General features: G+C 35.8%; 1 protein-coding gene across 1 annotated transcript; it reads right to left on the reverse strand.

Annotated features, from left to right (window-relative positions):
* Positions 1-6: 6 nt before the first annotated feature.
* LOC117121318 lies at positions 7-5,318 on the reverse strand. Its single transcript, XM_033266469.1, has 3 exons — positions 4,769-5,318; positions 2,086-3,769; positions 7-1,969 (listed from the first exon to the last, which is right to left on the reverse strand). The coding sequence occupies exons 1-2, from the start codon at positions 4,863-4,865 to the stop codon at positions 2,193-2,195; spliced, it is 1,674 nt and encodes a 557-aa protein (XP_033122360.1). The 5' UTR covers positions 4,866-5,318; the 3' UTR covers positions 7-1,969; positions 2,086-2,192.
* Positions 5,319-12,322: the final 7,004 nt, after the last annotated feature.

The following is a 12,322-nucleotide window of genomic DNA, read 5'->3' on the forward strand; positions in this document are numbered from 1 at the left end:
GGTATTACTAGTCCATATTTAAAACAGTGTAGTTTTATACTAAATTATCCTTATTATCTAGCAGGTGAGCTGCCGTTTAAGGAAATATAACTAATAGGTTTGATGTATATTAATGTGGCCATTTTGTGCTGCCAAGTAACTTATGATTTAATTCACTAAGTTGATGATACTGCAAGTTCATGCACATGTGGTGCAGTAGGTATACTCACACTTTCTACTTTTCATGTTCTTTGCAGGGTATTTTTATTTTGCTTTGTTGTACGTTGACATTTTATGGTTGTGTAAACCAGTGAGAACTAAACTGTTGTATTGAATCGCTACTAAGAATTCCCAAGACTCTAACACGGTCAAACCAAACATATAACCAAACATCACGACATTAGGTTAAGTGACTTGTCTAGCAATCATCAATGGAAACAAATACAGATAATAATAAAACACCTTTGGACCTCAATTGGAACACCCTGACGTCACCCTTTCCCAGCCAATTAATTGTTTTATGGGCTGGTAATTACTCGTTCAGCATAGAAAATGACATAGAAAATAATTCACAATTAGTCTTCCAGTATAAATATCACAACCATCCGATATTTCCTAGGACTTTCTGGCTGTGTTTTCTAATCACTTGTTTGCTCTGGAGATGTTATATAAAGGTGCCTTTTAGTTCCATGGCCCAACCATGAGTTCACTTTGTTCGTAGTAATCCCACATGACTCATACAGAGCCGCCAGCAGATCATCATCATCATCGTCATCATCATCATCATATTTTCCAAACTAATTGAATAAAGAAATTCAAAGTCATCAACGGGAGTCTCAGAATGTCCGAGCTTTAAAAAAACAGAATTGTTCATGGGCCCCGTACCACGTCTAAAATTAATCTTTCACTAGACACAATATCCACCACATATTATATTCTTTCCGTTTAAGAACTGTCCCCTCTCTGTCGGACTTCGCCCTTCCAGTCGGGGATATCTGTCACAAGATTCAACACTTTCAAGGGTAACTTACTTGAATGTATTTCACACAACAATTTGGAGAAGACAAGTTAACACATGAAATCATGATGAAGTCCTACCTAATTATTACAATTATGTCTATATCTCAATTACAACTGAAGCTCTATAATAAAACATACACATATATAGCCTAACTATACAGAGAACTGATTTTCTTTATATGTAAGGTAGGCAGTATACCAAGAGACAATCTAATTTGTCTATATGTCACTGCTCTCTTCAATGTACACATGGGTTGCAGACTGGATCAATGATATAATATTCTCATCCAAAAACGGCATGCCCTTGTAAGATGCACTTCAGCCCTCACGCTGAAAGGCAGAGCAGCAATGGATGAAGGGGTCCAATGTTTCAGCGTGCACACTGTGAATAGATTATATTAAAAATAGATTGAAAAAGTACATTTTTTAAATGCCAAAGTAACTAAATTTGTAGATTTAAGAAAAAATACAATATATTGTTGTTATACTAAACTGAATCATCTAATTCAAATAATTATTGGAATACTAATTGTGAATTGTTGGATAGTAGGTCGATAAGCTATCGAAATCTGCCTGTGTATCGGATACAGCTCACACCCATTATCCTCGGTTTCTTTAACGTTTACTGACAAAAAATGTCGAGGTCTTGTGAGCCCAATAAGCTGTCTGAATTTTTTTAGTAGGTCAACTGCAATCATAAAAATTATCAAAGATTATATGAACATTGATTATATTATCATAATTAAAATAAATATAATGTTTTTATACTAAACTGAATCATTTAATTCCAATAATTATTCTAATACTAATTGTGAATCGTTGGATTGTAGGTCGATAAGCTATCGAAATCTGCCTGTAGTATCGGAGAAAGCTCATTCCCATTATCCTCGGTTTCCTCAACGTTACTGACAAAAATGTCGAGGTCTTGTGAGCCCCATAAGCTGTCTTTAATTTTTTTTTAGTAGGTCAACTGCAATCATAAAAATGAAAATTGATTATATTTCATAATAGTTTCAATTGCATCATTTAGTTTTTAAAGAACAGAATACAAAGATTTTGATCAATGACAAAAAAACGAAATCTTACCAAAAACAACAAACACAATAGAAAGGTTGAGCAGCAGCAGAATAAATGGTGTTATGTCGTGAAGAACAAGTATAGTCTCATCTACAGTGTACATGGAATCCCCGATGTCAACAATTGCACCAACCGATAAGTTGACTATAATGAAGTGTCAACAACTGAAATCTCTGATCTGATTTAGCCTTCATTGGTTCAAGATACAGATACAGGGCTATAAGGATGACGGTGATGAAGAGGGAATATGACATGTTGGAGGCTTGGTCGTCTTTAAAGTTGGCAATAAGAGCGAGTGTAGCTTTATTATACATATCAATTATTTCCCAGTACCAAAACTTGTTGCTGTATTGCTTGCAGAAGAACCTCATTCCCATGGTTCCTGGTCGTTCGTCTTCGCGACCTACTACTTCATGACGTTTGTATCTGCGATACATTACCAGGATGAGAACAAGAGGAAAACAAACCACATATATTAACGAACAATAGGTAATGTACTTGTTCGTCTTGTACCGCAAACCATCTTCTTCGTCAAGGTCAATAGAGTAGTCAGAAGTTAACACTAGTTTTGTATATTCACCATTTGCTGTGACATTAAACCTACGGACAGACCACGGTCCGACTGCCATAATGTTTGAGCAAGTATTGGCGTAGGTCAAGTATAGCAACATCATTGTAACCGTCAAGAAGTTGTCTGTTAAGTGATGCAGTGAGTGATGATACTTGTACCACCTGTAGATGTACCAGATGAAGAAAATGATAGATGTCGACAAAATTATAAAGAATGGTGTAGCGATGGCAATATACAAAAATGTGTAAGCATTCCAAACACCTGGAAATATACACCTCGGGCTAAGGACATTGACATATCGTACAATATCAAAATACTGGAGACTTTGTCCAACAGATTGAAACGATTCTGGCCAATGAATTTCATTTACTGCAGATAGTATACCCAAAACTTGATAAAAATTAATGGCGATTTTTAAGTGTATCACAAAAGAGTCGTTTTGCTTTGTGACACCTGTCCTTGTTCGATTATCCAGTCTCCACACTCCATAGGCAAGACAAAAGAATGTCAATAATACCAAAACCATTACAATGATTATGATTTTAATGTCTTGACATTCGTGACATTTGTCAAATAATTCATAATAACCAACACTGCACTCGGCACACAACCAACCCGAATAACCTTTTGAACAGTTTCCTTCAATACCTCCACCATGACAACTCTCACTTCGTGGACACAAATGAACTGCAGGGAGAAATCCTTTATATTCTGTATAGTTTAAACTATTAGGTTTAGAAAGGTCAAATTGGGAATCACTAAGGTTGTTAACAAACTGTTTGTACTCGTCGGAACTTCCAAGATTATCTGCACCAATATAAGTTGTAAAATTCCACGACCACCAGTAGCCCGTCCTCAATTTCTGGTAACCACCTGTACAATCGACACCGTTTTGACATGGCTGACATGCGCCGTAACGGTAGGTGCGATGAAAGTTCTCCAAGCACGGACACGCATCAAGAGCTGCTTTTGCATCTGTATCTGTTCCAGTAGGGCATGACCGGCAATTAAAAATCGAAACAGCTCCAAGACTAGGCGAAAATGTTCCAATTGGGCACTGTTTACAGTCTGTTTTGTAATTACCTCTGTCGACATATCCATATTCGTCTTGATAGAACCCACCTGAAAATAAAGCATTCTAAATGTATGTACAGCAAGATTATTATTATTAGCATATACCCGTGCTCCGCAAGCATTTTTTTTTTGTATGAAAGTTTAGTCAAATTAGATGAATTATTCATAACTCTTCTTATAGACCATATTTTGCGCATGCGTCACTTTCAAGTCTGTGTCAGCCCATGGTCAGCTGCCTATCGCGATAGGACTAGTTTTCATCCCTTGTGTAAAGGGGCTTGTATTTGAATAATAATAATAATAATAATTATTATTATTATTATTATTATTATTATTATTATTAAAAAAATACTTATAATGGTCACATTATTAAGAAGACACAACAATAATATTATTAATTGCAGTTATAGTTCGAGTCTCACTGTCGCCGTGATATTCGTGAAGTTGGTTTAATTTTTTTTTTTTAACTTTATAATTTTTAGTAGAATTAGTGTTTTTGTTTTTCGTGTTTTTTTTTTACTTTGTATTTATTAATGACTTTTTTTTGTTGCAATTTCAGCTTCACATTATAGAAATGAAAAAAACCCTATATTCTGTTATAGAAACAGACATAGTAAGTCTAGATTTACTGTTCTTTTTATTGTTTTTGTCGTTATTGTTGTTGTTATTGTCATTGTTGTTATTATTGTTGTTGTTATTATTTTTATTGTTGTTATTGTTATTGTTGTCATTCGTGTTACTGTTATTGTTGTTATTGTTGTTTTTATTGTAATTGTTGTTATAATTAAATATATTAATAATATATTATAATTTGATTCTACTTTACAGGCAATAATTTAGTTTGCACCATTGTAATAAAGGTATTTGCGGTTAATTAAATTTAGTATATTTTCCGTTGTAATAAAATACTAATAAGAAAACATCAGAATAAGAACAAAAGCAAGTTCCTGTAATGTGTTGAACCTCTTATCAGAATTTCTTAAATATACATGAAACTTAGCATGCTGCACTTTGCTAATGAATTAACATAAATAAACCAGTTAATACCTTGTGGGCAAGGATTACACCCTATTCCAGTAAGTAGTCCGTAAAATCCGGGAGTACAAGGCTCACATTTTGTTGTGTTGCACTTCATTCCAAACATATTGTGCTTACGATTATAAGGGTCGATATAAAATGTGATTTCTGTTTTATTCGTCAAACACTTCCTAAATTAAAAGGAAATTAGTACAATTATTACGATGACATGAAAATTGAAATTCCTAACAAATCCTCAATTGCTCAGTTGCTGCATAGACAACAAAAGATTTGGGCACATATTTGGGCACATATTTTTTTACAGTCGCAGATTCCACTTCTTCAAAGTTTAAGATAATTTGTACTCTAGGCTTTCTTATATTTATTTTACCAATTGGGGTTCCTGTTAATGCTACGAATATGCCGCATATTCAACATGCATTTTATAATTGTTTTGTTTAGAGTAACGTACAGAGAATTCTTGGGTGAATGTGGCGCGCAGTCAAACTAATTTAAAAACACACAATTGTCTTGTTTGACGACATTCAATAAGTGTAGCTTACATTGCCGGATCCAGGATACAGGTGGTGGTGGTGGTGGTGGTGGTGGAGGATGAGGTTAGGAAGTGACCCTCACTTTCCTCAAGCCCTGCAGTGGCCAGATAAATCACTTTATGTTATATGATTTAGGTAAGAGATATAAATCGCTCGAAAACTCTTCCTAATGCTACCTCGGAAACAAATATGTATCCTCTCTCTGTGTCATATTATGTATGGCACATTACTACTAGTGACAAATGACCATTCTGGTGTTTTACGCCTGTTATTATTACCTCCGCCAACGAAGTTGGGAGGAGGTTATGTTTTTGCCTGGTTTTTTTTTATTACCTCCGCCAACGAAGTTGGCCGGAAGTTATGATATGTTTTTGCCTGTTTATTTATTTAGTTAGTTATTTTTCTATCGACATATTTGTTGTGAACTATAAACTATTCTTTATTAAATGATTTTGTTTTATATATATATATATATATATTTTTTTTTTATAAGCTATTTTAAATTTTTAACTGTTGGTAGTTAAGAGTTTTATTGTTGATCCTGGGCCCTGTGGGAGAGCAGTGTTCAACACTGAACAGGCCACCCAGGTTAAAGAAGAAATAAATAAATAAACAGCTACAGCCTATAGTTTTTATCAGAAACTCATCAAACTTGTCCAATGTTCCAAATTTACATAAGATCTAGAGCTAATTAAATTTTAAAGGGTCAGGGTCAAAGGTTAAGGTCATAATCAACGAAAAAATTTTTTTTATATATTTGTCTACAGCCCATAGTTTTAATCACAAACTTGGTCGCAATGTTCCATGACCAAAGACCTCAAAGCATTTGAATGTTGAAAGGTAAGGGTCAAAGGTCAAGGTCACAATCAACAAAAACCGATTTTTTTTTTTTTTTTTTGAAACAGTTTTTATCAGAGATTTGTCTTGGCCACAATGTTTCTTTACCAAAGATTTGGAAGTGACTAAATTTTAAAGGGTGAGGGTCCAAGGACACAATGATCGAGAAACTTGTATCTGTTTGTCGTATAGACGTGTGTGTGTGTGTGTGGGTGTGTGTACTTATACGGGCTTGCCGGTAAAGTGTAAATGAACATATGACCATTAATTTCAAAGTGATGTATGTGAAAAACAGTTTGGTGTAGTGGTTAGAAGAGTGTTTTCCACACTACCAGCCCCGAGTGCAAATCCCAACTAGTCAATTGCTTCTGGATTTTTCCCCCATGCCTCTAAATCACGTTTGCTAACAAAAATGGTCCAAACCGGGGTCCGAATACGGGACTTTCTCCTGTTTATGCTATATATATATATATATATATATACTCTCATTTATAGGACTTGTATATAATATTATAACATATTCCGCTAAATTGCAAGCTTTTCACAGCAATTTCTTCATGCAGTAGTAATATGATAAATTCTGATTAATTATAGAAGACATGATCACATAGAAAGTAGAAGGCTTAGCGTAGGAATCATAATATATAGACAGCCAATACTCTCAATATGTATTCTCAGGCTAAGATACGGCTTTAAGTTTAAGTCATTTTCTTCAGGTGAATGCAGACTGATGACCTTCCTGATTGTAACAGTCTAAATGCAACTTATATTATCAACATTTGTATTTTATAGAATTTACTCTTTTGCTATCGCAAAAGTTTTCTGGTAAAAGTTTTCTGGTAAAAGCCCAGAAAACATTGCAAATTGTTTAAAGTGCCTCTGCCACCTATTCTGACAATTTCTATAAACTACAGCGTGTTTATATTTATAAATATATTATAAACACAAGTGTTGGTCATAAATTACGAATAAAATTGATTTTGTACTAAAAAAATGAGTTTGAAGTGTCATTTTTGTAAGACCTTAGAAACAACGAGGTCACTCAATGACGTCATTGGTGACCGACAAAATTCATCCACGCGCGAAATCCAAATAAACACTGCGAGAAGAAAAAAGCGAGCATGTTGGTAACGGAGAATATTTCAACTCATCCTCATCGTATGAAGAAACAACAGATGAGGAAGACAATGACGTTGGCTGTTGTCCATACCTATTTATATGAGTCTTGGTATGAAAAAGAAAAAAATACAGAAGATGATAATAATATACGAATCCGAACTTAGAGTAGGCCTAGGCTAGTTGGTGTGGGAGCGAGAGCGAGCCTCTCGTCGTATCGATAGATTGTTTACGTTACTATCTGCTTGATGGTTGTGCAATAATACCAAAAAGTAGGAATGAATCACGTATATTATTATTATTATTAATGATTATTACTTAAAAATGGCATAGGGCCTAAGCCATAATTTTTAGAGAGCTTTGATAAATACGGTGTACGTCAGAAAGAAAGCACATAGATACCACCACATCCACGAACTTTTCTAGGCCCCAAAATGGGCAGCGGACTGGGCTTGAATTGGTGTGCACCTGATCTATAAATGGGCGTTTCAGTCCATGCATCCTGTTTATTTAGAGATAATTACAGACGTGTTTGTTGAGAGACAAGTGCGTAAGTCAAAAGTAGTAAATGGCAATAATATTAATTATTTATTATTACTGATGGTGATAGATGTTGTTGCACTGAATAGTACTACAATATTTTATTATTATTTAATACTAGGGCCTAGGCCAGGTGCGTTTGTACCCGTCATCACCAATTGAAAAATCAATCCGTCAAAAGAATCCAGCACTGACAATGAGAAACTAGTCATTGTAGCAAAAATGGAAAAGATCGACATGGCAGGCCAATGTATCCCTACTATCCACCTTGGTTTTCAAGCATTTGTTTATCATCAGTGTGTGCTCCATTTCTAATACCGATCAAGTAATATGGTGCCAGAGGTAATTCCACATTCGTTACAACATTCAACACAAGTTCGAAAATTAAAGGAAAAGAAAATATTGTATGTTAATATTAATATATATGTGAAATTTTAATAATAATAATACAGTAATACTGTATTAGGACTAGGCCTAGGCTAGGAGGAGGTAGGCCACACTTAATAATAACTTATAATATAAGGTGGCCTTTCGCGAGTAAATAAAAAAGGTACAGTAAACGAGGTGAATTCTCAATGAATTATAAATAATACATTACTGTTAGGCCTAGACTACACCTAGTACCTACATTCATGTATGTATTGTTTGTTGAATTATCGTTGTTTTGTAACGTCTTTGTAACGTGTTACAAAACTAATTCCTCCATGCTTATAACATTTAGTTGTAGGCCTAGACCTATGTAATATATTTTAGACATGCCTAGGCCCTACATAGGCTAGCATAGCCGACTTGGTCTCAACGTGCATAAACATCACAATAAATTTAAAGTCGTAAACCTTCACAATTGTCTCTTTTGTCGTTACTCACTTTGGAATGGAAAAATCCGATGTTCTGTTTTTTGTTTTTTGTTTAGGTGTAGGTACTGTACGTACGGTATCATAAATCCTTATTCTTCCATCATAAATAAATAGTTCATGCTGTCTCTTATACACATGGATAGGAAGAGTGTTCGCGCGTTTTATACATGTGACAGTGTGTGCGCGCGTAACAAACAAAAGTTATAATTTTGTAATAAAGCGCTAGCTAGAAAAACGTATTTTTTATTCAGTCATTCATAGCGAAAGGACAGAGACATGGATATGCCTAGGTAGATATAGGCCCTAGGCCCTAGTAGAAACTTGAACCGTGAAGGCGAAATTTTCGATCTCCCTGGCCTTCAGCATCTTTTACCGAAACCGCCGCAAATTCAAGATTGCTTTATCATCAACCAAAAAATGGGATGTGATTTTTTTTTTTTTGCTTGCTGCATAGACAGAAGACAGTCAAAAAAGGCAATTAAAACCAAAAAACAAACAACCTACGCTAAATACGGTACTTCTAGGCCTACGGACTTTTGCAAGATTTGTTTAAAAGATGTTCAGCCGTAAACAATGAGAGGTACCTGTAAGTGATATTACTTATTGAATTTCAGTCATAGGCCCACCAGGCTAGACCTAGCCTAGCTTAGGCCCAGGTAGCGCGTAGCTAGGCCGGCCCCCTAGGTCTATCTATGAAATAAGGCCCATGCCCATAGGCTGCTAGACCTATGTGTGCAAAAGGGGCCCAGTGAAGAAGTAGAATTGCTTTTTATCCCTACTCCATAGGCTATGCTTTGGGGTACAAGGAAGGGCGCACTCGCCTATGCTAGGCTTGGCCTATTCGGTCTCATCTGTTACTAGGCCTACTATAATCAAAACAGAAAAAAAATGGTGGCACATGTAAATTAACAACTGCAGCGGCGGTTCAGGGAATTTGAATTAGGTGTTGGCCTATAGATAGGCTAGAGGGGCCAGGGAAGTTAAGACCACCTCATCCCCATCATTGATTAGGGCCTAAGCCTGTACTTAGCATGGGCTACTTGTTGTTTTCTTTGCCGTACTAGGCCTCAGGCCCTAGCCTGGATGGATTCCTTTTTCTCACTGGACTTGATCGTCTCTGATTTTTAATAGTAGACAGCAAGATCTCTCAGAGCTAGGCCTAGTTTGCATTGCAAGCCCAACGTCGTTTTGAATCCACATGAAGTGATCATCCACGAAGTGAGCACACAAATTCTTTTGACTTGTGCTCATCCGGCCCATGAAAATTTGAATTGTAAAATTGACAAATTTAACTCAACAACGACGTCTTTACTATCTTTAGGTAACGTAAAATATTTACTTCGTGTGCTCTTATAACCCCCCTACAACACAATTTACTGGCATATTGTGTAAAACTCGGGAAACTATGTACAGTAATATACTAACAGCCTAGGGTAGAAGTTCGGGCTTTCTTCCTCCGCTAGGCCACCGTCGCAGTGTTTGTTTTGATTTCGCGCTTGGATGAAGTTTGGCAAAGTCGGTCACCAATGACGTCATTGAGTGACCTCTTTGTTTCTAAGGTCTTTCAAAAATGACACTTTAAACTCATATTTTTCGTACAAAATCAATTTTATTCGTCATATATGACCAACACTTGTATTTATAATATATTTATAAACATAAACACGCTGTAGTTTATAAAAATTGTCAGAATAGGTGGCAGAGGCACTTTAACTAAAAATTAGCCCAAAGTTTTTGTACCATGTTTCAAAAGCCACTTTTCAAGTCTTAATATTTTTGATATCCTGGATTTTATCAACCAAAATTGAATGACTAGGCCTATATAATCAAAGCTAGATGTGTCTGTGATATGATATAGTATCGGACCTTATCAAAATGCATCAGATGACTATACAGTCAACTCTCCCAATACCGACCACCATTTTGGACCAACACTTTGACCAGTTTCCGGACTGTCCGGTTTAGAGAACGTCATGTTTACCCACCTTGACTTCCTGGCCTTAAGTCGATACAGACAGGTACACCACACTGTACTGTATCTGTCTCTTATACACATCTAGATGTGTATAAGGGACAGGGAGGAGGTAGGCCACACTTAATAACAACTTATAAGGTGGCCTTTCGCGAGTAAATAAATATCTTTTGCATGTAACCCGTTTAGGAGTATGATAACCAAATATTATATATAAAATAAAACAATATAGGGCCTATACAATAAAGGGCAGAATATTTGTTGAAAGGAATTGTATTGTAGGAGCGTGTGGCGCACTGTGTAAGGTGTTAAATATCTGATCATGAGAGTTTGAGACCGATGTTCGTCGCATACCTTATGTCCTTGGACAAGGAACTTTACTTACGTTTGCCTCACTTCACAAGTCAGGAAGCATTTGTATTTTACTTCAATTATTTAGCCAAGTCTGATTTTTCACTTTTATTTGTTCAATGACACCACAAGGAACAATTTTCAGTTTATTGTCCAATTTGTAGATGGGTTTTTCACTCGTTGGGGGCGCTTTAAAAAAAATGGCGGTTTGTGATATTGGTGCCTATATCTCGGCAACCACTGATGGTAGAAGCTTCTAAATGGTCTCAAAATGTTCACAATGTATATATTACTATTTGCGCTAATTAGAACATTTGCTGAAAAATGGCCGGAAATGCCATTTCTGGCGATTTGACCTTTGACCTTGTATGCTCATATCTCTGTAAATACTAGTCGTACAGACTTGAAATTAATTTCAAATTGTTCGCAATATGTATATTTATATTTACTTTAATAAACATGTTTGTTCAGAAATGCCAGAAAACGTCATATTTGACCTTTTGATACAAAATGCGTTCCGGTTAGGGTATATCCTTTACTGACTTTACTTAATAGATAATGTATTTTGGTCATAAAAGTGTTATAACATTTATATTAATAATTTCTTCGGTAGGAAATATTGTTTAAAAGTTATAAAAGTAGTATGATCAACAATCTTATGATCAGGTTGCCATTTACCAATCCAGTCAATAAAGTTCCTCAATATCATCTACTAGTTCTGTTGTAAAGTCCTTTGTATTTTCACATCTATCACCACATTCACATGCATCTGTACAGAGAAAATTGTTGTTCTTACACCCACAAAGATTGGTTGAGCATGAACCATTGCAAGTACATGCATTTCGAGAAGAGCTTCTGATGCTGGTGGTTTTTTGCGGAACATGGTCTTTAAATCACCATCTTCTAGTTTCCATGAGTATCCTGTTGCTGATGGAATAGACGGATTTGGTTTACATGACGACTTCCATACCAGGGCCATATAGTATACCCTTTCCACGTGTGGTCTATGAGTCCCCATGGTTGGAGGTAATTGCTGTCCTTCTTTACCTTTCTGTGCAAATAACATCCATCTCAGGTCTTTCACATTATCTGCCTTGATCTTTGCGGTGCTGTAAAGAAGGCACACATACCTTTCCATTTGCCTGAATATCCAATCTGGTATTTCACAGCTCAGTCCATATACAGCAAATGCATCTAGTATTTTGTCGTCACATCGCATAAGCGCTTTGAAATGTGCTACTACTCCTTTTCCAGCAAATGTCCCGGTGTTATCTGTACCTTTGAATGTGTACCATCCAATCAATGCTGCTGATATTTGTTTTCCAAGTTTGTAATAGCATTCCCAGATAGATATCCT

This window comes from Anneissia japonica, unplaced genomic scaffold (assembly GCF_011630105.1).
Source record: "Anneissia japonica isolate Jap-2015-1 unplaced genomic scaffold, ASM1163010v1 scaffold131_len961581_cov171, whole genome shotgun sequence".
Lineage (NCBI taxonomy): Eukaryota > Metazoa > Echinodermata > Crinoidea > Comatulida > Comatulidae > Anneissia > Anneissia japonica.